The following is a 25,820-nucleotide window of genomic DNA, read 5'->3' as shown; positions in this document are numbered from 1 at the left end:
CAGCAGGAGGCCGCCAGCTCTCATAATGCTCAGCAGACTGTGCATTTTACTCTCATGTGCTCAAAGAGGACAATGACTACCACTGCCAATATATATTTTGTTACACAAAGTACCTGATACTTTTTTTTTTAAATCACATCTGGGAAAATTCCATTTCTTTAGTAGACTTCAAGATATTAGTTCCTATCAGCTTCCTCTGACACATCCAGACTTGTGACTCTGAGCCTCAAATAAAACTGAGATGAAGTCCATCCATTTATGTATGTAAGATGATGTCATGGGGTAGGACTGGATAAGTCTGACTTCTTCCTACTCCATTCAAGCATGTACTAGGTATAAGTTAATTGATATTGGATTAGCATTTGTTGGATATGTGTAAAATTATGTGTGTTGACATATCAACTGTCTTTACATGCTTGAAAGAATAAATCAAATCAAATCAACTACTACTGAGTCAAAAAATAAAGAATGATGACTTACTGGTCTTCCTGGTGGTCCTGTAGGTCCCGTCTCCCCTGGTGTCCCTGGATGACCCTGTCATATTTACACAGACAGAAACACACACGGGACACAGATCGGAGATTATGACCAGCACAAAAGAGGGTATTATAAATGATTAATCTAATAAACAAAAACAGTAAGGCTGTGGGAACACGATGACATCAAGCATTTCTTACAACACAAAAATGAATGTGCATGAATTTGTTTGATGTAATCAAGTGGATTTCATTCATACACGCATACACACACATTGACTTAAGGATATACATCTGCAGAAATATTTATACTTATATTTTTAAAAGAACTTTTCCAAATGACACTGCACCTAGATAACTTTGTATAAGCTTATATTTTAGTATTCATCAAACTGTCTTCTTCATCATATCTTACCATTGATCCCTTCTCTCCAGGTGGTCCGGGAAGGCCCGTCTCCCCTCTATCCCCCTAATGATACAGAACACAACATTCAGTCATCAAAGTCACTGTGTGAGGACTTGTAAGGATGGAACAAGGTTTCTTTACCTTCTCTCCTGCCATTCCTGCCTCTCCCACAGGTCCTATGAAACCCACCAAGCCCTGAAATGCAGAGTCGTTGGACTGGTGAACAGATAGATATTTGCAAAAATGGTTTAGAAAGAGTGCTATTATTCCATACAGGAAGTGGCTATGTGAGGATTTCTTACTCTTTCTCCCATAGGTCCAACATTTCCTGTGACACCAGGCTCACCCTACAGAAAATGTATATTAGCAGTCATTTGTTTACAAAGTTGATTCAATATGTTTTAGATTTTAAGAGAAAAAAATCCCACAGCATATGAGGAATCTCTTTATTCACCTTCACTCCCTCTGGGCCAACTTTCCCAGGAAATCCTTTTCTGCCCATTTCACCCTGGAAGAGAACATAGCATAGAATGATAAATTCACTTGCCAGTTAAAGGATCATTACCATTCATCACAAATTCTCATTGAATATAAAGGATCTGTTTCCTATGAAAGTTTGAAGAGAGAGCTAGGGAGTGGTTTGCAGCTGCTGCAGCTCACTTAAGCTTAAGCTTGCTGCTGACATATGCAGTGTGTGTTCAGGTAATGATGACAGTACATTAGTCAGGCTGTGAAAGAGTTCAATGACTCTTCCTCTTACACAGACAGTAATTCCTGGGTTTAAGATGGGGGGGTTAAGTGCTTTTTATCAGGCAATAACTCGAGGTCAAACATGTGTAAACCAAACTCCTAAAAACTGAGTGACTCAACAATTCCAACATTTTAGTCAAGAAAGGTTGGCAGCTTTCATAAGATGTTACAGTCTAATACTGTATTTTTCTCACAAAGAGTAAACACAGAGTGAAAGCCAATTTTCTACAGGACAGTTAATATGAGCTGTCCAGAATTAATGAATTTCTTATCACCTGATTTAGATTTAGGTCTGAAAATGACCACATCAGAACAAGAAAGACATACTTAGAGACACAAAATTGCACCAAGAAGGTAAACTGAGAAGGAGTGGGAGATGGCAAAAAAAAAAGATTGAAGGTGTGCTTTTGAGAAGAAAGGTGAAAAGGACAACTGGCTGAGAAGGTTAATGAGGTAGAGGAGTAGGCCGACCTTTGGCACCTGGCCAGAGATCAGCACCTGAACGAGTCATACACCATTCTCCCTCAGATAGAGGAGAGAGGGGGTTAGAGAATCAAATGGGAAACTGGGCCGAGAGAGTGAAAGTCGAAATAACTGGGAGTAGGAAGATGTATGAGATAAAAAAAAGTAGCCTCTAGGAAAATGACTACATTTTAAAAAGTCAGAAAAAAATTTGAGAGCATGTATAATTACAACAGTCAATTTTTTTTGTTCATAAAGGCATTTGAGAAATAAAGTTAAAAAAAAAAAATGCAGTGGCCCAATAACATCTTTTAGCACTTTATGGCAGCTGTAAACACAGTGATGGCGCTTACCACCCCCTGGTGGACAAGATCAAGGATTGCATGCAGCTCCTAACTGTGAGAGGACAATTATCCAGAGACGAGCTGTAACACAATTAATAAATCTCCTCTCCTATTACTCATCCAGAGCTTTCTCCTTTTAGATCTACATCAGTGAGCTTTCACTGCAGACTAGCCAGCAAACATCACTCCTTTGTTCTAGTAACTAAAAGGCTGTGAAACTGTGAATTGCTGTACTGCAAAACATGAAAACAGATTTATCTTCACTGCTGCATTTTCCATAGACCGAATCATACTTCAGTCCCTTTACCTCTTTCTTTTTGATGTTGAATTTACCACAGATATAAAAAGGACGAATAAAACCACAACAATGGACAGGAAAGATGGTCCTGAATGTGATACAGCTCAAAAAAACATGCCAACTATGTTAAGTACACACACAGACTCAACATTTCTTTATGTTACCATGGAGAAGTCAAGAGGATCTCTAGTCTGGTTGCCCCAAATTAAAATGTGCAGTTGTCTGTGTTGTCTTCTCTCTCTACTTCTATTCAACCAGCCAGGCAACACCAGGTGTTTGTCTAATAACCCACCTCGAGTCCTGTTGGGCCTGGTGGTCCAATCGAGCCCTCATCTCCCTGGAAACAGATAATATTACTCTGAATTATATTTGGGCACATAAAGTAGCCCTCGGAAAAGAGAGGCCTTGTACCATACAACTTTCAATGATTTTCTGGCACTTTGGGGTTGTTTGATGTGAGTGACAGTCTTACCTCCAAGCCAGGCACCCCTTGTGGCCCAGGTATACCTCTGGTCCCTGTTTTTCCCTGGATGAATAAATGGCAGTGAAATGAAAGCTGATGTGCAAAGGTAAATGTGATATTTACTCATATGTTATTAGCAATTTTAGCAGTGTGGCTGCAGGAAAGGCACTGGTCTGTCTGTCTGTCAATCAGTTCGCCATTTTGGTAAAGACAAATATTTTAACAACCACTGGATAGACTGCAATGACAATCTGGAACAGACATTCATGGTCCCCATTGGATGAATAGTAATGACTAGTGATTCCCTGACTTTTCTTCTAATGTCATCATCAGGGCAAATTTTTAATTTGTTCATAACTTTGGTTTGTGACCAAGTACCTACATAAGTGATGTCACTGCAATCAGCCACAACTTTAATTTTTATTTAATGCTAATTAGCAAGTGTACGTGCAACACACTAAGTTAGATGGTAAACATTTTACCTGTTAAACATCAGCATGTAACCTTTGTCACTGTGAGCATGTTAGAATGGTGACTCCTAAGCCTCACAGAGCTGCTAGTGTGGCTGCAGTACTCTCATTCTGTTTTATGCTTTGAAACATACACCAGTTGATAGACAACTCAGCCAAAATGATGTTTTACTCACCTTTGGTCCTTCAAGGCCATTCTCTCCTGGTGGTCCCATGTCACCAGGGAAACCCTGTCATGGTCAAAAGAAAAAATAATTTTTATTGCCTCTTATCTGTAATGAAAATAGAGACTCACCCATTTAAAGTGGCAATGAAGGTATAAATTCACACCTCAGGGCCTGGCGGTCCAGGTGCACCATCTGGGCCTCTCTCTCCAATTTTGCCCTGTAAAAATACGATAATGTGAAAAATGCCTTAAAGAAATGAGTGATGGTCAATACAATTCCCATGTTTGTTTATTTAATATAAGGCTGTAACTGTAACTGGTTAGCTTAGCTTGGCACAACTAGAAACAGGAGGAACAGTTAGCTTGGATCTGTCAAAATCCACTTTCTACGTCTCTGTGGGTCATTAACTACCATGTAGCATTTGTTTAATTTGTAGAAATGACAAAGAATGGTTTTGCAGTGGGGAAAAACACTGACTAAAAATAGTCCTGCACATAACCTGTAAAATCACAAGTTCTTTTCACACTCGAGTTTAAAACGGTTGAAACTGTACCGATTAAACAAAGCAGATATAACATGCTCGTTAGTGGATTTTGTTACCTTTGGAGAGAGTTGAGCTAAATGTTTCCACCAGGTTTCAGTCTTGATATTGAACTAAGCTAACCAGCTCCTGGCTCTAGCCTTATATCGAATGAATGGATATGTGAGTCAACAAGAAAATTTCCCAAATGTCCCTCTAACCCTTTAGATGAAAAGCATTACAGCCATATTTTAGCATTTTAAAGTAATCCCGGGCATTAAAGTCAGAGCTAACCTGTGGTCCTGCTTTCCCACGGATACCTGGTAACCCTGGAGTGCCCTGGATACCCTGTCCAATAGAAACAAAACACATAAAAACTAAGACTGCTGGTCAGGATTCAGGCTCAAAAAAGCAGAACCCCGTTTTCTTTTCTAGAGAAACAGACATTAGACCTGCATGACTCTGCTGAGTATTTGTTATCTCTTGGGACCAATCTGTTCTATGATGTGGAAAGGGTTAGATTTGCTTACATGCACAGACAAATGAGGAGGGGGTTACATAAGAATTTCCATGAGCTGGACAGCACACATCTGGATAAGTCATTGTGAAAAATCACAATTCTGCAACAAAGGCTGGATGTGTGTGCTGGAGGCAGCATGCAGGGCACGAGCTGATGAGGGCAGACGATATGCAGTGAGTATTTATGACATGCACAAATGTGTTACAGTGGTGACTTACCTTATCTCCTTTGTAACCAATTTCCCCTTGCTCTCCAGGAATCCCAATTTCACCCTGATGGAGAGAGGAGGAGATAAAGACATCCAGGAAGATGGATGAGGTACAGACAGGAAGAAAGAGAAATGAAGAACATTAGGGGAAACAATAACTTTCTATTTGTTCAATTGCATTCAGGTTTTTCAACAGACCATACTAACTACTGGTCTCTATGATGTATACCTTCACACAAGATGACTCTAGTTCACTGCATTAGCTACATTTTTCATGTAGTATTAAAGTGTAAGCCACTGATGAAGATTACTCCATCCTGTATACCCACATCTTAAAGGATAAGCCAGTGGTCAATAGATTAGTAATTACAGACGAATTAGTATTTTAGTTCTGGACTGATGAGCTTCCTTCCAAATGTAAAGTGAGAAGTGCACAATGTTGTCATTTTTATTCAGACTTCTCATTAGAAGCTCAGGTTACTAACATAGTGCACGACCTTGTGTGCCATTTGCAAATCTGGAGATCATTTATTCTTCTTTCTCCTCCAGGTGCACTGATTGTACTGCACATTTTTCTACTATTAGCAGACCACAGCTAATTCAGATTGATTTTAAAATGTTACCACTGGTCTTATCTGTATTAGTTCTAATTGTCCAGTCATTTACTGAAACTATGTCGCTGAGTCTTTAAAGTAGTTTCCAAAGCACAGAAAAGTTTTTTTTTTTTGGAATATTGATTAAGTTCCTCTATTCTTAGTTTATTATTTAAGGGAATAGGTCATCATTTTCTTGCTGAGTGTTAAATGAGAAGACTGACATCATCTCTGCATGGAGCTGGAGCCAGTAGGTGGTTAGCTTAGCTTTGCATAAAAAACAAACTAAAAATAGTCATTTCTACCCATCAGTTTTTATGGTTTGCTTTAGCTTTAGAGGTGCTGGCAGGCAGCCTTTGTTACCTTTGGACAGAACCAGGCTAGCTGTTTCCTCCTGTTTCCTGTCTTTTAAGCTAAGATACACTAACGTCTCCTGGCTTTGTATTGAACAAACAGATGTTACAGTAATACAGATCTTCTCATCTTATGCTCAGCAAGAATACAAATAAATGTATCTCTCAAAATGTCAAACTATTCCTTTAAGTGTATTCAACAGATGGCCTCTCACTGACTGCCTACAAATAAAAGGTGGGGTAGGTGAAGGCTCCTTTAACATCTCAACAAATGATTTCAGAACGACTCATTGATTGAAATTAGAGAAACCAATCAAATCTCTTGCTTTATATACTGTACAGCCTCATTATCTGTAAAGTTGTCCATGTTGTTTGTCCTTCAGACTCTGTGCTTCAGCACATTCAGTTTGAAATAAAAATAATGAATAGTATATCAAAGTGCCAAGTCTTGGCTTTAATTTGACCAAGTTTGTTAATATAGAAAGAATTTTGTGGAAGATCTGGACTGTTTAACACATAGAGCCCAAAGGTTAAGAGTTGAAAAGTAACTGGACAGATACACATGAAGTCAAACAAAATCATCATATTTAATATTTTGTGGAAAAACCCTTTGCATCCAGAGACTACCTGAAGATCAGCAGACATGCAATGATGCTTTCCCAGGCCTCCACTGCAGCCACTTACCAACTCTTGTTTGTTGTGGGGTGCCTCTGCTCTTAGTCTGGTTTTCAGTAAGTGGAATCAGACTGAGATCAGGTGACTGATCTGTGATATTCCAACTCTTCAGCCTAAGAAGCTCTTTGGCTGAGTTAGTTGTATGTTGAAGATTACCATAATGCTGAATGATCAAATGTCATCCTAATGGGTTTTAATGAATTTGGTCAAAACTAAGCACAAAGAAAGTCCCTGTAGACCTCTGCATTCAGCCTGTTGCCAGCATCATATTTGACAGATGAGGTGGTGGCTTTTGGGCCATGTACTATTTCTTTTTTCCTCTACACTTTCTTCTTTCCATTATTCTGATAGAGGTTGATTTTTGCTTTATCAGCCCATCCCCGGAAACAGCCTGGCCTTCTGTTGTTGAGGCTTAGGGGTTTATAACTTGTGACGAATCCTCTGACATCATGATGTCTTGATTGTTGACACAACAACTATCATTTGCAATTTTCTAGTTCTTGGCAAACTATCTTTAATATCTTTTTGATATATGTTTACTCTTTTGAACCTGAATATTATCATCTTCACTTGCATGGTCATCTCTTTACTCCTCATATCCACAGAAAAGCCCACCTCAATGTAAATGGCAACTCTCATCTCTCAGTTAACTCTGAACCATGAGTGAGAGCTTTCCTTGCATGAAACAACACAGCTGCCCATGCACAGCCAAGTGTCTAATTACTTTTTGAACCCTTGCAGAAGTAAAATAGAAACCCAGGAAACCTAACCAAATTAAAGCTGAGATTGTCCCTTTCATGTAATGTTTAAAGGGATGGCTAGAGTAGGAAGCAAATGAGTACATATCCATTACATGCTACTCAAACACAAGTCAATAACAGGAATATTCAGATCACCTTATCACCTTTCAGTCCTGGCTCTCCTGGATTTCCAGGCACTCCCTGGAACAAGCACCAACAAATGGGTTAGAGAGGGACCCCACAAAACCACAGTGCACCTACAGTGTATTCACCTACACACAGGCACACTGAACACACTTTTGTGAGCTGCTATTTCTTAATGGTATTAAGCAAAAATTATCCAAACTCTACTTAGTCTACAGAAGGTGATACAAGATAAGGCAGTGAAGGTAACAGTTTCCATCTCTTTGTGTGAGTACCTTCAGTCCAATAGGTCCTGGAAGGCCCATTTCTCCTACAGGTCCCATATCACCCTGTTGTAAGAAGAGAGGACAAATAAGAAACATATTCATATACAGTGATATCATATGCATAAATTACAGACACACACACACACACAGAGTACACTTCAGTTCCCATTAGCGTTTATTACTGTAAATGCACGAATAAGCTTTATTATGTTGCTTTCAGATTGTACTCAACACAAACAAGGGATGGTAACATGTAACCATGCTGTATTTAGGAGACATGGAGTAGATGTTGTAGTCTGAAGCCAAGATTGTACTGTTAAGAATAAATGCTTGACATAATGTCTTGTTCCATCACTGGAAAGGGAACCAGCACTGGGCTTCATGGCCCAGAGCAGAAGAAACAAAATTGCAGTTGTAATGGCAAGGGAGAACTGTATTTTATTAAGGCCCAATTATGGATGATTAAAGTCTTGACTGGATTATCTGCTTTTTTTGTCAGTATGTGAAAAGAAACTTTGGCCCTGTTCATGAGGTTGCTTGTGAAACATTCTCTCCACAGAGAAGCACCAAAGGCTGCTAGTAGTTACCTTATTTCCATTTTCTGGACCTCTGGATGTTCTGCTTGCAAACACCTACAAGGTAACCTCAAATATTTGTTGCTCTGTGAATACTGCATGTGTGACAGATTATGTTTTAATATAGTATACTGCAAAATGTCCCTCTCTCCAAGTTGCTTAATTTGATGTTAAGCATTGAGAGGCTGGAAAATGTCTTCTTATTAAGCTGAGGAAATTTGCAATGGGACAAAGGAGAATAAAAATTTTATCCAGGATTCAACTGGAGTGATCTGCCTGAACAAAAACCCAGCATTTGTTGTTTGGCCACAGTGTTGCAGAGCCATAGAGAGCCTACAAACACTCACTGTCCCTGTTGTATTTCCTGATTTCATGCTCATCTGTCCAAAATGCAAAAATGCGTAAAAAACACAATATACTATACTGTATAATGTTTTGATTCCAGGTTTCTGAATTTGTTTTCATTGCATGTCACAGGGCAACACATGCTGTAGGTTCAATTTCTGGCCAGGTCAACAACCTTTTTCAACTTCCATCAAAGTAGGATGGTTTTGTGTGCAAGGCAAACATTTCCCAATGACATTCCAAATGCAGAATGCAAGGATGGAAAATAGAAACAAATAAATAAAAATGTGGTGCTGCCACCTCTTCAGAAAAAAGCTTTTCTATTTTCTGAACGGTGTATTGAGAGTTTTCTACATGCCTACAGTACATACTGTACATTTGCCACTTTTCTTCAAATGTGGCCTGGCTTCTGTCAAAGTTAAGGCCTGCAGTCGCCAGAGAAGGGTGTTTGTATCTTTATATCTTTGAAGTGCAGCTCTGTGATGCTGGTGTGTACTATATGTCATGTTGGGTCACATTGATAGAGAGGACAGGGCTCAGAGCAGAGCTGTAATCAGAGAGTCCTCCAATTATAGGCCTACTACCATCACTGGTGGCCTAGAATAGACCAGGAGGAGCAGCAGCGACAGTGAAGACAGGCCATGACAAGAGAAACCAGGGACATATTGTAATCAGACACAATTATGCAATTGTTGGAATGGACAAGCATGGAGGGCAAGGTGATGGGTGGGCAGGGGGACTTCTAGTTCAAAAATACAATAGTTAATAGCAGAGAGATTCAAGAGGAAAACAAAATGCTTTGTGGATCACTCTGTTTGTTTGTCATGAGAGGAAATGAGCGGGATAAACGACATAATTCAGGCTTTACAGCCATGGCAAAAAATAACTAAAAAACATGTTTCAAGAATCATTTGCATTCACATTTTAAATATGTTTACAGTAGTACAAACAAACCTACAAAGTGTGATTCATTTTCCAAAAAAATGGCTGGCAGAATAAATGATGAGAGCTAATGGAAATGTTTTTCCAATTAAGCAGGGATATTTGGTTTACAGCTATGTTGAGGAGAGCACACAGACTATACACTGAAACATGCAACTGCTACTCACAATGAGTCCAGGAACTCCGTTTGGACCTGGGGCTCCCATGTTACCCTAATTACAGAGGAGGAGAAAGAGTAAGTGAGATGAAGGGAGAGGGAGAAGGAGTAAGTTTCTGGGGTTATTGGCTCCTTTTTAAGCAAACATGCCCAGAAGAGTGGCTCAGTGTTGAACGCAACTTAAGAGAGGGGGCTGTGTGCATGTTTATGTGTGTATGTGTGTGTGAGGTGAAGGTGGAGGAGGATGTTAGCCCATCGTCCCACTGTGCCATTTTGTGTCAAATCTGCAAATTTGTTCTCCCTCAAGAAAAAAAAATTATACAGATAGAATTTTGCACAAATATTTATTGTCCCCAGAGGATGTCTCCTAAAACCCTGACCTTTGATCTAGCACCATCATCATTGGTTTAGGACCAAATACATGTAAAACTAATCTCAGCTACACTTTGTATGATGCTAATTAGCTAATGTTGTATGCCAACATGCTAAATTGAGATGGTGAACCTGGTAATCATTATACCTGCCCAAAATATATATAGTACCTGGAATTTCATACGGCCATACAGGTTATTCAAACTAACATCTGATGCATTCGATGAGATCAGTCCTTGCTCTCAGGCAAAGCAAAAGAAGCCAAGAAAGAATATATTAAGAAGTTAGTTGCCTCATGTAAAAGACTAAACCATAGAAAAAGTCAGGGATATGTAGGCAAATTGTTTTGTCAGACATGAAGGTGTAGCATGCCAGTGTGTTTGTCTTTATTTTAAAATGTTTCCATTCTCACTGATGAAGTGCTACAGTTGTAATAACGACAGCGAATATCCCAGAAAAATAAAAACGCTCAAATCAAATAATCTGATATTTTCCATATAGACAGAAATGTGAGACTGTGTTTTCTGAACTATCATTACTGAATTGAAAACATTTACTATTGTTGGATGCCACCTCCTAATAATACAGTTTGCGTGTGTGTGTGTGTGTGTGTGTGAGGGGGGTCTTGTTTTTCAATTTGTGCAGCCCAAAATCCATGAGTTACTATCTTCGTGGGGAACGGAGGCTTGTCCGGTTAGGGTACGTCTCCTGGAAATGAAGACTGGAAGTATGTATGTGTGTGTTAGTGGCCATTTTATACTGGTGAAATGAAAAGGTTGCATTTGAAAGCCAAGCCAGCTAACTGGTCTCCCCTTAATACTGTAAGTTTTGAAAGAAATGCCAAGTAAAATAATTTACAACAGAGGAAAGAATGGGATGAAATGAAATACAGCAGAAATGCTTGTCCAGAGCAAAAAAACTAACTATAAATAAAACAGAAAAATTGAGGCAAACTGCTGGACGGACAGAAAATTTATCCACCAGCACTGCCAAAATGTCAGAGTACTAAAACACCAGGGGACTGTGTGTGTGAGAGTGAAAGCACTTCTCTTAGACTGTGTGTGTGTGTATGTGGGAGAGCTGTGTGTTTGTGTACAAAACACATTTGGATTGGTTATGTATTTACAGTAGACGTGTGCGTGTGTGTATGTCTGACAGTGTGTGAGTAACAGAGGGCGTGACATACTGGCTCTCCATCTGGTCCAGGTGGTCCTTTCTCCCTAGAGTCTCCTGGAAACCCCTGAGGACAAAGAGTGCATTGATGTTTGGTTGCACACAAACAGCAACAATCACATCAGACATCCAATGAAAGTCTCTTTGCTTTATAGACACAAGATCTGTTTTATTGGCCACTTGGGAACAGCAAAAACAAGTACTGACCACAGATTTTATATTTGATGTTTATGATTAACTTGTTAGCAAACACTTGCTTATTAGTTAGTGAGCAACATTGTCATTCATTTGGAGTTGTGTTTCTGGCCACATGATCAATATACTGTTAAGTCCAATATTAATCTGCTGAGGTACTATAATGGTTGTTTAATAAATAAAAAAAACAGTTTGCTGAAAGCTGCTATAAAGCTGACAGGAACTGCATATGCACTACAGTTCAAATGTTTGTGGTCACCTCCATTTCCCACTTTTTATTATGACATTTAAGCACTTTGAGTTTAGTCAGTGACCTTAAATGGTACAAAGCTAAAAAGCAAACTTCCAGAGATAAAAAAAACAAACAAACAAATACCAAAAGCTAAAAATGTATGTAAACTTCATCTAAAACAGGCCTTTTTCAGGGATGGAGTAATGAGTTAACTTAAAGTAAATTAAGCCTTGAAAATTTAGGCAACTTCTACCGATGTTCCATCTTTTGTTGATTATGTACAACAACATATTCTATTTGTGCTATGACAGTGTTGGAAGTGGCTGTATTGCTATATGCTTTGAGACATTATTTCATTATAGGTGAAAACTGAAAGCAAAGAAACCTACAAGTGTAACACATTTTATGGGAACTCCTGGAACAGTGCTATCTATCCAAACATTATTTGATTTCAGTTGTAGAAAGAACATTACAATTGTGTTTGGCTGTTGAACTGTATCAAAAACAACTGAAAAATGGAGGTGACTCCAAACTTTGAACCATAGTGTATATTCCAGAGCAGGTTTTTACACATACAGCTGACTGTTACACAACCAAGAGCACTGCTACTGTAATAGCAATCTGAAATATGTACAAAATATGAGCATAACGGCATCATTATAAGCATTACATCTATCAGCTGTAGGGTGTGAGCAGCCAACTGTTCTACTTAGACTGAGGCCATTTTTTAATGTGCAACAAGAAAGACCAGCAGCCAAGTAATTTTTCTATCTATTTAGCAGTAAATGGGGAGCTAATCTGAGCTATGCTAACAGGTGGGGGTGCTCCAAAGAGAAACTACATCTGCAGCAAGCAGAGGGCCAACGCAACTTTTAAATGAGACCATCCAGAAGCACTCATGATGGCTGATATTCTGGCCTTCACACATTATTTATTGTGAATACCTCCAGAAAATGTCAGATATTTCAGTAAGATGGCAGATATTTTAAATCTAAAGTATGTATGAATGTCACTTTCAGCTTTTTCCCGTTAGGGGTCGCTACAGTGAATCGTCACACTGACGATTCGTGTGTTGACATTTGGCACGTGTTTTACGCCGGATGTCGTTCCTGACTCAAACCCGGGCTGCAGTGGTGAGAGTGCTGCGCCTTAACCACTAGTCTTAAATCTACAGTATGTATAATTATTTCGATTTCTGACTCGCCCTACCAGTCTGGAATCATTTGATATAAGAAAAACCCTTCTGACCGACGGTATGTAAATGTTCACCTATCCAGGTCAATGAAGTGATCATAACTGCACTAAACACTTTAATTAGACAGTGTCACAAAAAGATTTTTTCTCTTCCTACTAAGCTTCTGGAGCGCCTCCAAACACACCCACCCCCCACCCCAACACAACAACTCCCACAGAAAATGTATGAAGAAAGGGCCAGTGTTATGTTTGAGGCAGCTTTATGGCAATAAGAAATTATGCGCACTGGGGGTAGCACAAGTACACCAGAAATCAGTGACACATGACAGTGACCCAAAAGATGAATCATACAGCTGCCACTACTGCTGCACAAACTAATGACAAATGTGGGAAATGCAGCGTTGCCAAATGCAGCATTTAAAAAAGCCTTTGAGGAGAGTCATTCAAGCCTTTAATGTATCTCTGCCTGTATATGATGTCAGACGACCCTGTTTTCCAGCTTCAATGTGAAAAAGGATCACACAACAGCAGTAAACACTGCCAGATACCGTAGTAATGTGAAGGAACTGCAGTTGATGAGCCGGACAAAGACAATTTCAGAAACATGAACAAAGCCAAACCCCAAACAGTTATATATAAAGTCAAAACAAATGTAAATGTAGAACTTTTGGCTAATGCAATTTGGAATCTATTTATGCTCTCCAGTGTTTCAGAAATATCTGATCTCTCATCACACTTTGGTGGATGATAGACTGTGTATGTGTTTCCTTGACAGAGTACAAGTGCTGTGGTTATGGCTATTAAAATGTCAGGGATCATCATGGCTTTTCATTTTCCATGTTGGACCATGAAATCATATGACAGTGATGATATAGTGTGTGCTTTCAAGTTTAAAGGTCCGTTATAGAGGACTGTAGCAGTTAAAGTGGCCTTTTACAGATTTTGAAATCATTAAAATTACAGGACTTCTCTGGATTGGATCATGAGCCTAATGCAGAGAACACACGCACGATAAAAAGCTAATTCAAACAAATGCTCCAAACCCTCACACACAGTGACTTTGCACTCACATGTACTTCCTAAATATTTGTGTAATTAAACAATAAGCTGCAGCTCTCAAAGCCTCACACCAAACAGACACTGGTTTGCCTGAATTTAGATGTTTTGTTCTATGAATGCCTTATTTACCAAAAATCCAATAAGCAACAGCTGCACAATGATCTCAGCAGTGAGTTTCAGGGTTACAAATCCTGTCTGACACACTCTGTCAAACTAACTTTGAACACAGTCTGACACACACAACAGAACCGATGGCCCCCTCCAAATGGCATGGCTCCATGCTGGAGGGGAGACCAAAAGCCCTTTACTCCACAAAAGCCTTTCTTGTTGCATCCAAAATTCCGGCATATTGCTGGTAGGACTCCACAGTGTTCAGGCTGCAGTTAACCCTTCCAACAGCCATGGAAATACTGAGCAGACTCAAACAATGACGTAAATGCAAAGGTTATAAATGTTCATGTGCACAGTAGGCGTTAGAGTCTTTGCAGCAAAAACTCTCAATATGACATAAACAGAGGTGCAAATTATAAAACGTCTTTGTAATAGTAACTGACATCATTGCCTTATTTGAGCGGGACCGGTCATGTTGACATGTGTCATTATCTCCCTCTTTAAGTCATTATTAACAGCTGATACATTCATGGTCAATACCTAAATAATAATAACCTTTATTTGGCCAAGTATGTTATACACAAGGAATTTGTTTCCGGTACAGAACTGAGGCAGCCATCTGCGGCACCAACTCAACCGATGGCTCTAACCATCGGGGGCAACTTTGGGGTTCAGTGTCTTACCCAAGAACAGTTTGACATGTGGACGGCACCGAGATTCGAACCTCCAACCCTCCAGTTGGGAGATAACCGCTCGATCTACCCACTGAACCACGGTTGCCAACACAATACCTCCAACACAATTCATCACACTTTGGAAACATTATCTGTAAAGTATGTTGAGACAAAACTTTACCGGCCTACCCATCTTGCCCCTCTTCCCTGGTACACCGGGAATGCCCTGAAAATCAAAACAAGAAACAGAGGGAGAGGCAGCAGGATAGAAAACAGCAGAGAGGGGAAAAGCAAAGAGAAAGATGAAAATGATGTAAAAACCAAATCAAAATCAAAACATACAGTAAAACCTTTGGGCATAACTGATTCAAAACACAATTAAAAAGCAATAACTGCAGGCCTCTCTCAGCTCATGATTCAACAGATGTGAAGAACAGCTGACTGCAGCCTATCCAAGATTATTTCAGCCTATTAAGAGGGATTTAGGCCTTCATCTCATACATACACGTTAAATTAACACCACTTTAACCTGGGAAAGGACATGTAGACACCATGTGTTGTGTGCAGCTAAAGACTGAGCCGTCTTGTTGCCTGGCTAGCCATGAAGGGCTTCTCATTATAGCCTGTTCCGTGCTGACGCAACCTCTTGGATCATGTCAAAAGTAGGCTAATTGCTCCATGTTTTAGAGGCTGTAAAGATGGAGGAGGCCTTGATGAGGTCAGGCAGTTCAAAGGTTCTGAGAAGGGGCTTTTATCCTATGAATCATCAACACTCCCACACAGCTTTATACAGCAGCATCTTCGACAGCTGGGGACTTTTTCTTCACATTATAACAACAACAAGACAGCTGGATGAAATAGCAGGAGGGGTACTGTTTTCATTTCTGACAGTCATCATCTACGTTTAGTTGGTCACTATACAGTTTTGCAATTATAACAAAGAGAAAATATATATTTGATATGAACTCACTCTTTCGCCATCAGGCCCAGCCTGGCCAAAATGCCCTGGGAATCCAATGAATCCCTGCAGGAGAGGAGAGGAAAACAAGAAAAAGAGAGAAGAATTTTGTGGTATGAGAAGGTGGATGCCATAAAAACAGTAGGAAGAAGAGCAAGTGACTCTAGGGCTAGGTTTCAGGGGCCGACGGTCCAGCATGGATAAGGTAGGCTTCCATGAAGAACCAAGCCATGAGGCAAGTGTATATGCCCATGGACTGCATGGTGCTGGCTTCCACGATGTAGTCCAAGGGCACATACCCTCACGCCAGGGATCTCTGAAGATAGCCAGGACATCACAGTGGGCTGTTGGTACAGAGGGAGACACACACACAGAGGAAAACAAACACAAACACCACAACAGTAGAACACTGGAGGAACAGCTAGGATACTACTTAGGCAAGCATGAGCTGAGCACTGTAGGTTTACATACAGAATATGGAGTATGCTGCAAAAAAGAGTGCAGAATATGTGGAAAGGTGGCTCAGTGAGCGAGGGAGAGGACTAGAATGTCTCCTTAAGGCAGCAGGGCCTCATATGGAGGTTAAACAGGAAATTCCAGCCAGTGGGGGTAGGGGACATTTTGGATCAGCCAAAGGGAACTGATAAAGAACCTTTATTGCAACACAACATAAAAATCACAATGTGTGTCTGTGAGTGTCTGTCTGTGTAACTAAAGGGTGTGTATTTGTATGTGGAGGCTTATCAACAGCCAGTCTTTCAGTAAGAGTCTGTATATAGCAATGCAAAGTTACATTACAAGTAAAGGTTTCTGCGTTTAGCATGTTGAGTGAATGTGTATGAAGATATTTATGTGAGCAGAGGTGGATGCTGGTGCATGCTTTCATAATTGCATGCAGTTCTGTGTTCCTGCATCTACCCTATGCGCACATACAAGCTCTCATGCAATAACAGATTTACAGCTCCAAATTGTTTTCAACCATAAATTAATTAACTTCCTGCATGAATTACAGTCTCCTTGTATAAACGCTGCCAAGTAAAAAGTTTCAGCAAGCCGTCAGACTGAAGGCCTAGTCCTGTTAAAGCACCAATGTTAGTAGTTTAGACTGATAAAATCAAACTTTGTGCGCTTCAAGGGAAGAAGTGCAATTAACTCACCCGAACGCCTTTAGGCCCCATTGGTCCTACAGGCCCTGGTAAACCCTAAAAACAAGGTGGACAATTTTTAGAAGCTCAACTCTTTTACTGGTCTATACCTGAAATAACATTTGCCAAAATACACGGTGAATGTGTGCAACTGTGAATCATGACGGCATTTTGAAATAACAGCCAAAGACTGCAACTAACACTGCTCAGCAATTGTGATACAATAGAATCACAAGTCTTATAAACACAATGTGTAAAATTCTAACAGATTACAGGTTATTTGTATGATACATTGCAAAGACAGCAGTTAGTTCATATAGAAGGCACAGCAACAGGTACTTTTGTGCAAAATACAGTTTTAACAGTAGCTGTGCAATAAAAGCACAAACTGAACAGTTTTATCCTTTAAGATATTCCAGCTCCTCTCTACAGTATTTACCCAAATATTTCCCCCCAGGCCCTTTGCCCTTACTATGGCTGTGAATACAACTGTACCAGTCACATTTGAGGATTTACTGCACCTGCCTGCCAGGATAACCTTTGGCACCTGGGCTTCCGACTGGACCTTGCTCTCCCTGCAGGGAAGAGAGGGGGGGAAGACAGAAAAAGGGTGGGTGAGGAGGAAAGAAAGAAGGAGAGGTAAGGTGGGATGGGTGAACAAAATTAAGGTAACACAAACACATAGGCAGGTCACTCTGTCACAGTAGCAGACAGTTTCAGAGATGACGACAGAGCAACGTAAAGTGAACAGTTTACTGTATAAGAAGGTGATAAATAAGTTTACTTTGCGTAATAGTGGACTTTTAATACACTTTAGCTGGTACACTACCGCTGTCATATTTTTGCTTTGGTGTGCTAGTATTAGAATTAAGTGATATAAATGGCATACATTTATACCATATTTTTTCACAGGTAGCTATTCCTTTAATATCTGAAGTGGTAATGTTATAAATCAATACGCAGGACTCTTTTTTTTTTTTAACTCGGTACATAACAGTTAATCCCTTCTTACTATTACTGACAAGCTAATTAATCTCTATGTATTTATTATATACACTTTGGTGATGTTTGTATTTCATTATATTGACAGTAATCTATTTTAATCTAAAATTTAATGAAGGCCGTGCGCGTGTGTGTGTGTCTGAGCATAAGATACACTAAAATTTGCAAGTAAAACTTCCTTTGACGCACTCGAGATGTGCAGCCACGCTTACTGCTTGCCATTCCCTCTCTTGGATAAATATAGTGCATAATGCAGCCAGTTAAATCCAGACAAGAATTTGGCTGAAGTCCAGACTTTCAACTGGCCAACAGCACTGAGGGTTCTCTCAGCATGGCCCACGGTGTATTACAGTAACAAAGAGTGATTAACACTGTAAGCACACCAGCTGGCCTTTGCTCTCACGCTGCCAAAGAGTTGTGCAAAATTGTTGCTGTGGTGATTCAGACCCAAGGCTGTGGCTATGATGATCAGCACTGGCTCTGTGGGAAACAGGGGGGCGTTTGAGGAAGGACAGAGTGGAAGGACATGACAGTGAGAGAGGAAAAGTACTCCTTCAGTGTAATGATGATGAGTAGTAATGGAACTCCCTGTGCTGGAAACGTCACCCCAGAGAAAAGGGACTTCAAACTGTGTGACAGTGAGGAAAATGTTCCACTCATCTTTCCATGACTAAGGTCCTTCCTTAATATTACTGTAACAGTAGTATGACCCAGCTTGACTGAAAATAGCCTTGGACATGAGGCTTTGGGGCTGGTCCAAACAGTCAGAGTCACATCTCCTCCCTCTAGTAGCAGCAAATAAAAGGGTTCATTGAACTTATTTCCTCAGTTTAAAGTAAGATGGGCAGAAAGAAGGAACTGTAAGAGAAATTAAATTCCTGCTTGAGTACAAGTCGAGGTAAAATGGTGTAAAAGGGAGAGACTGAACACTGAATGATAAGGTCCAGAGAAGGAAAGTCAGACAAAGCTTCAGTGTAATAGCAGCGAGTGTGTCACTGCTGGCCTAGTTGGCCTAGTTGGCTTGCTGCTCTTTCTCTTCTCCTCTCTCTAGTTTCTCTCCTTTTGGCATCACTTACTGATATCCTGGAGAGCATCGCTGCATCACAGCACTTTAGCCAGATGTCTGTCTTCACCAGTGCTTCATAAGAGGCTAATCTAATCTGGCTTCTCTGTGCAGGCATGCGTGGTGCATGTACATAAACACACACATATACACCTGGACTCAGAAATAAGGGGACAGTATGAAGGATTAGGGCCACGATGGTGAGCACCACAATAACAAAACTTAGACACTCATCAAGGCAAATTTCTGAAGTGCAGGTAATGGGGTGTGCATCGGGTAGAGGGATGAGATATGTCTGAGTAAAAAACAAAGAGCTGACAGGAATTTGAAAATGAATGACAAACACTAAAATATTAGAGAAAAAGATGACATCCTCTTGGCGTGAGCTGAAAGATACAGAAGTGTGATGCTGATAAAAGTGTGAAGAACAGCAGAAGTATGGGTCAACAACATTTAGGGAGTATTAAGGCCGTATGAGGTAGGTAGGTAGGTAGGTAGGTAGAACTTTATTGATCCCACAGTGGGGAAAAGGTAGCTGTGAAATGGAGAATACTTACAGGTTCTCCAGGACGTCCAGGTGGACCAGGGTAACCTTTCTGTCCCTAAAGAGACAAAATGAGTTAATGGAGATGTGACAGAAGACATACATTTTAACACAGACCACAGGCAAGGAAAACATAAACAGACCTACAGTATGCATGTCAACGCTAACAGCACAGACAAACAGGTTAAGTGCCATGCCATATGCAAGGAATGAATCTGCACTCTCGTCAAAAAACCTAGCTTTCCACCGGCTGTGCTCACAAACTGTGCTGGGGAGGCCATGTGGGGATCATGACATGTCGAGGATATAAATGCCTTCTTGTCTGAGTCAGATAGCAGGTCGTTGCCTCTGCTTCCAGAACAGACTACAACACTGTAGACAGCCTAACCTAGTGTGTTTCTACAGTTCTGCTGACTCCAGCAACACATACCTCCACAAAGAGTGGAGAAAAACTAAATCAAAGGTGGGAAGACATGCCTTTCCAGACCACAGTTTGTTGTGAGTGAGAGAGAGGAAAGGAAAGATGGAAAAAAACAAAATAAAAACAGAAGTACAAAGAAATGAAAGACTCCTGTTGTCCCGTTTTCCTAAACCACAGCCCCAGGGTGCCAAGACTCTCAGAGTTCCTATAAACTATCCTTTAGCTCTGTCATCTGATGGCAACTGGACGCAGCATCTCTCTACTCATACTATATGTTACATAGTCATTCTCAATGGCTTACACCTTCATAATAGCAACTGCAGTTATCAGCATTATACTTCAAATTCAGGACTTTCATAGATGTGGCAGCTGTTTCAGCAACATATTTGTTTTGCAATACTGCAATTAAAAGTAATAAAAATTCATTTTTTTCAGCTAAACTTTTTTTTGTACAGACTTTATTGTTAAACATTCTTTCTTTAACTAAGAAATATCCAGCAATATTTTGGAGTACCTCTCAGTTTGCCTATGACCTCACATCAACTGCTGCACATTGTCAAAAGACCACTAGGAGGTGATGCTTTAAGCTGGGCTGAAATTACTTGAGTAATACACATAAAACAAACAAACATGTCACCACATGTGGACAGACTGCTGTGCTGAAACAGCGTGTGTTTTCCATATTTTTATAAAAGCCCATATGGTAGGTGGTGTTGTGGAGAGAACAGCGATGGATGTGCCTGATGTTAGGGTGATTAATTTCCATTGATAAATTAAGGCTTCATGACGGTGGCCTGTTGCGCTGTGACTGAATCTAAATATTCCCTGTTTATGTGGCTATTTGCCATCAGTTTGACATTGTTTAAGGTTAATTCCTGTTTTCAATCCACTTCTTGGCCTAACATGTCTTTGCAGCAGATGTAGTGACCTGATGCCTTTCTTGTGGCATAACACATATACAGGTGTGCATACATTGTATATACACATATGCACAGACCTGCACATTCTGTATAGATTCATACACAATCATGTTATTACATCCCTTATAGCACAAACATGTGTAGAGGCTGTAGTGCTGTGAGGTCCACTAGCACCCCCACCACCACACACACATGCACACCCTGTGGATATTAAGCCTCATAGCCTCCCAACCTCTGCTAGTCATATCGGATCCTTATCTCACTCATTATGAGCCTGTAAATGACAGTGGCTACTCCCAAAGGTCTGCCTATGTTTACGGTGCCACTTATTTAACAAACATGTGTTCAATCAGAGAAACCCAAAGGAATACTTTTCTTTTACAACAGCTCTCCCATAGCACCCTGTAAGTTCCCCAACCACCCACCCTCCCAACACCAATCCTACCCCATTAAGCCAAGGAATGCCCCCAGGACCACTAAGCCCCTTTTGGCAGAGACAAAATAAAAGACAGATTGTGTTTGCCGATGACATATAATTTCCCTGACTCCTTACCAACTCTCTATACACACTTTGTGGGTGTTCAAATGAGCATGGGTCCCATGTCTGTTAACAACAATACACCGCAAATGATGAATGTGCCTCTGCTGGACTGCACCCTGGTAGAAATATACCACTCACATTATTAATCTCTGCTTTCAGCTTTCCAACTTTCTCTTTCCAAAGTCACTCTACACCATGGAGCCAGACAATTGCTCTGAGCAGTCATCTGGCTCCATGCATGTGTTGCATGTACAGCAGAACATAAACCTTCTATGTGGATGTCTGGCAGAGACAGAGGTAACAAACAACTGCATGAACATAACTAGACAAATTGGTTGAAATCTACCCAGTGGAAAAGCATTCCTCATCTCATCCCTGTCTGAACTGCAATGCAGTATCACTATTAAACTACTAGCACAGTGGAAGACAGAGCAATCAATGATTTGTATGTCTTGTGAAACACAAACAAAATTATGGTTGACTTGAATTCTCTCCTAATTGCAATAATCATGCCTCAGCATGAGGATTTGTTAGTTTGAACAGTGGGCAGAAGCTAGACAGGGAAAGCTGGTTTGGAAGGGGTCTTCAAACAGATTAATGTTATACAACAGACCACACTGCATAGAAATTTGCAGAGGCGTTTCCGTATATCATTCTACTTTTTCTCCATGTTGTGTTCTTGTTAGGATAACTATGGTTTGGACTTAGTTTGAAAGGAAAAATATCTGTAAAACTATGAGCATACATTTTCAGTACACTTGTGTATTTACATTTTTAAGTGTGTGCTAAAAGAGGGAATGCAAATTAACGATGGTCTATGCATAATGTGACCCTAAAACCCTTACACATGTATGTACGGCACAAACTGTATGTGATAAACACATGTAGATACTTCGTATAAGCAAGACTCCACCATAATATGCCACAAGACAGCTGTATTTCCCCTGTGGTTTAGTATAGACTAACCACAGGGTCTACAGGAGTGTTTAGGGATTAGCTGCTGTCTAGCTAACTGACTTTCTAACTGAGCTCTTTAACTGTTAATCTTTGTTAAGCTTAAAATATGCTCTGATGGCAACATGATGTTTGTGCAAATAAATTTAGCTTCGTTAGCTTTAAGAGAACGTAACACATCCTGGAGAACAGTATGTCAATATCTTACCTACTATAACCAATAGTAATAGACCCACACAACAAATAGACATGTTAGAATTTATAGTTTTACACAAAGTTCTATTTCCTGGTGAAAATAAACTAAAGAGTCAAAAACTGTATAAATATGTATTTAAAATCCTGCAACCGAAAGCTAAGTTACACTGCCAGTAGACAGTGTTTTTCATGGAGAAAAGGCTGAGGTAGTAGGAAAGCCAGATGTAGAAAAGACAAAAAGTGAGAAGAGACAGATCAACATGCATTCAGAATATACATAGAAAAAAGGATGGAAGAAGTAAAGTAAAGCGTGTGGATTGTAATGTGGCCTTGTAGTTGTGGTTTGGCACTGTGTGTCCCCTCTTCCTGACCCTGCCTGCCATACTGAAAAGCCATTCAGAATCTGCTTTTTAGAATAAATGTTGTAGAGTAGAACATGCTTGGCTTGTCCGCTGTTGAAAAATCACACTCTCCTACAACACATTCAAAGCACCTCTGCTTTCTCCATTAGTTTTCCATGGAAAACTGACAGGAAAAATTCCAGAATTCTCGGTCAAAGTGTCAGGCTGAGGCTGATTTAGAGCCTGAATGTGTGTATTTAGGTGAGCGTGTGTTAAAGATGGAGAAGGTGAAAGGGGAAAATACAGAGGAAAAGATGCCGTTGTCCAATTTTTCCTAAACCACAGCTTCATGGTAGCAAGCCAGGCATGTGAGATGGAGCGAGTCAAACAGAGAGGAAGAGGAAGAAACAGCACATGGGTGTTTCAGGGTGGCCCGCCATTGCAACGTAATTGCAATGAGAATCATCACTGCTTTCCAGCATTGTACTAATGTTGCACTAGGTCTCAGTGGAGAGACCTGCCTCAGGACAGGAAACAGCTGAGACACTCCACCTGAGCAGACCAGTAAAGAACACAACACTGACTGTTTCGAGACATGGTCATCACAGTTTGGACACTGACTCACACCTCAGTCATAGTAATGCAATCTGAAGACATGGCAGATTTAAGAATTATTAAAAGCAACAGTGTAGTGCACAGCTGAGGACTAAAAGAAGCTACTGTACATTGCTTAGCACAGGATGAAAATGGTTTAACAAGCCTCTTTGTGTTTTGCTGACTCCTTGTGGTTAATTTAACAAGTTTCCTCCACAGTCATCATGTCTGTGGTTCACTGACCGATACCTGAGGCATGCTTTCATAATGTCAGAGTGAGTGTTGATGAAGCTGCTATGGCAGCAAGTTTCCAGACATGGGTGTGTGATGTCTTTCTCCTAATGCGCAACTAAGTGACTGTGCCTCTGTGCTGCTCATTCTTCTACTTTGTTTGAAATATGTGTAAGGTTCAGTTCTATTTGATCCACAATGTGGCTGAAATCCATTAATGAGATCTTCTGCCACCATGAGACATTTGTTTACATGTGACTGTTTGGGAAAACATGAAACAGATGAGTTTCGTTTTGACCTGGAGAGCACTTTCTGAATGACAAACAAGTTGTGGTGATGATCTTCTATACTCCACTGCTTTCCAGCAATTTTTGCAGATGTACCCTCCCAGCCCTGCCAGGTGGACTCAATGACATCATCAGCCAAATGTGGTTGTTTCCACTGATTTTAAACTGGATGTTTTTAACAATATTATATGAAGCAATAATGTTTTTATAAAACTGAACTTAAGTTTATGTTAGTTTGGTTAACTGCATTTGTCCTCCTGCTACACCTTGAGTGTCAGAAGCAGGACATTTGTTCTGCCATGTATTCAGGACTCATCCATATACAGTATGCTTTTATCTATCCATTATCTATACCGCCTGTTTCTGAATGGGGTCGCAGTTCTGCTTTTATCTAACTATTTTAACTGTTTAACTGTTAATGCAGCTTTTTGTTTGAACCATTTTCCCATTGGCGCAGGCTAACTGTATATAAACAGTTTCAACTATTTACTTTTAGCTGACATTTCACTCATTACATTTACTTTGATCTATTTCAACCATTTCTACTAAACCTTTTAGACTTTGTTGTTCAATTGCTAACTAATTATCACATAGTCTATTTTTTCATATTAGCTGAGCTACCCTAACATTTGTCCACATGTTCCATGGCAACAGCAGCAGTTTTTAACAAACTGATGTCAAGTATGTAGAAATGCGTGCACATAATCAGAAACATACACATATCAAATGTTTCCCTTGGACTGACTCTTGGTGTACATGTTCCACTCCTGTCTACCAGAAGCCCTGTTCCACTTTTTCTTCCTTACAGTACACTGACGCATCATTCAAGTTGCAACTTATGTAACTTCTAAAACACTGGTAGTTTTGTGTATGAACATGTGACTGTTTGATCCCAGTCCTCTCAAAAACCTTTGGCTTTGTCCATCATGACAAACTTCCTGTAAACATTCAGACCCGTCTGTGCAGGATCCAGCTAACATAGATGCAAGAAATGGCAAGCACAGCAAAAAAGGAGGAGAGATGAAGAGAATTAAGGAGGAGGAGACAAGTAGAAATCTTTAAAAAGATGGGTGAGTTACATACAAACAGATATGCAATAAAAATATTACACAATACATAAACACAAGCATCATCAAATGGTGTCCGTGACTCATGCAAACCTTCTTTTCAGGGCTTTGCCAAACAAGTTTTCAGATGTAAGCACAGTGCTCACTCACAGCATCAGCTCATAAATAGGAGCTCTTATGACCAGTATTTAAAAACATTAAATTTATTTATATCACTGCAAGAAAGTTTTGAAGGGATCTGAACTATTCAGCCTTACCCTTCGACCTGCTGGGCCAGTCAGTCCAACCAGGCCAATAATCCCTGAGTCTCCCTGGAACATACAGCAAAAATGTAATGTAAAAATGCCTGGCTGCATAAATAACAATTTTAAATGTACCTGACGTTTGCCATGCATGTCACTGTTAATGTAAGAAAATGAGGGATGTAATACCTTCTCTCCTTTGGGTGCTGGTCCAGGTGAGATGCCGGGGTCTCCTTTTCTCCCCTGTCAGACAAAAAACACAAAGGAGGACTTTATGAGTGAAAATGACTGCACCTCCGTGACTACAGTCTCTGAAAGTATCGGACTAAGAATTCCATTAACTAAATAATTTCACTCGCCCCACCTTTCATTTGGACTAAGGTTAATGCTATAAAGGCTTTGCTTCTATGAATTACCTCTTAGATAGGATT

The 25,820-nt window shown here is 40.2% G+C and overlaps 1 protein-coding gene across 2 annotated transcripts in view; it reads right to left on the bottom strand.

Moving 5' to 3' along the window:
- col27a1a (collagen, type XXVII, alpha 1a) overlaps nucleotides 1–25,820 on the bottom strand; it is a 60,482-nt gene that overhangs the window by 16,430 nt on the left and 18,232 nt on the right. For both annotated transcript variants that reach the window (XM_020621122.1, XM_020621123.1), the window contains exons 6-27: nucleotides 25,579–25,632; nucleotides 25,405–25,458; nucleotides 19,610–19,654; nucleotides 17,509–17,562; nucleotides 17,000–17,044; nucleotides 15,855–15,908; nucleotides 15,066–15,110; nucleotides 11,433–11,486; nucleotides 9,885–9,929; nucleotides 7,865–7,918; nucleotides 7,602–7,646; nucleotides 5,095–5,148; nucleotides 4,651–4,704; nucleotides 4,000–4,053; nucleotides 3,846–3,899; nucleotides 3,209–3,262; nucleotides 3,029–3,073; nucleotides 1,337–1,390; nucleotides 1,185–1,229; nucleotides 1,024–1,077; nucleotides 892–945; nucleotides 481–534 (exon numbers count right to left, since the gene is read on the bottom strand). In XM_020621122.1, coding sequence (XP_020476778.1) covers nucleotides 481–534; nucleotides 892–945; nucleotides 1,024–1,077; nucleotides 1,185–1,229; nucleotides 1,337–1,390; nucleotides 3,029–3,073; nucleotides 3,209–3,262; nucleotides 3,846–3,899; nucleotides 4,000–4,053; nucleotides 4,651–4,704; nucleotides 5,095–5,148; nucleotides 7,602–7,646; nucleotides 7,865–7,918; nucleotides 9,885–9,929; nucleotides 11,433–11,486; nucleotides 15,066–15,110; nucleotides 15,855–15,908; nucleotides 17,000–17,044; nucleotides 17,509–17,562; nucleotides 19,610–19,654; nucleotides 25,405–25,458; nucleotides 25,579–25,632 — 1,125 coding nt within the window. The remainder of the gene's footprint in view (nucleotides 1–480; nucleotides 535–891; nucleotides 946–1,023; nucleotides 1,078–1,184; nucleotides 1,230–1,336; nucleotides 1,391–3,028; nucleotides 3,074–3,208; nucleotides 3,263–3,845; nucleotides 3,900–3,999; nucleotides 4,054–4,650; nucleotides 4,705–5,094; nucleotides 5,149–7,601; nucleotides 7,647–7,864; nucleotides 7,919–9,884; nucleotides 9,930–11,432; nucleotides 11,487–15,065; nucleotides 15,111–15,854; nucleotides 15,909–16,999; nucleotides 17,045–17,508; nucleotides 17,563–19,609; nucleotides 19,655–25,404; nucleotides 25,459–25,578; nucleotides 25,633–25,820) is intronic.

Source organism: Monopterus albus, unplaced genomic scaffold (assembly GCF_001952655.1).
Source record: "Monopterus albus unplaced genomic scaffold, M_albus_1.0 scaffold253.1, whole genome shotgun sequence".
Lineage (NCBI taxonomy): Eukaryota > Metazoa > Chordata > Actinopteri > Synbranchiformes > Synbranchidae > Monopterus > Monopterus albus.
The sequence above is the reverse complement of the archived record's forward strand: the minus strand, read 5'-3'. Positions and strand labels throughout refer to the sequence as shown.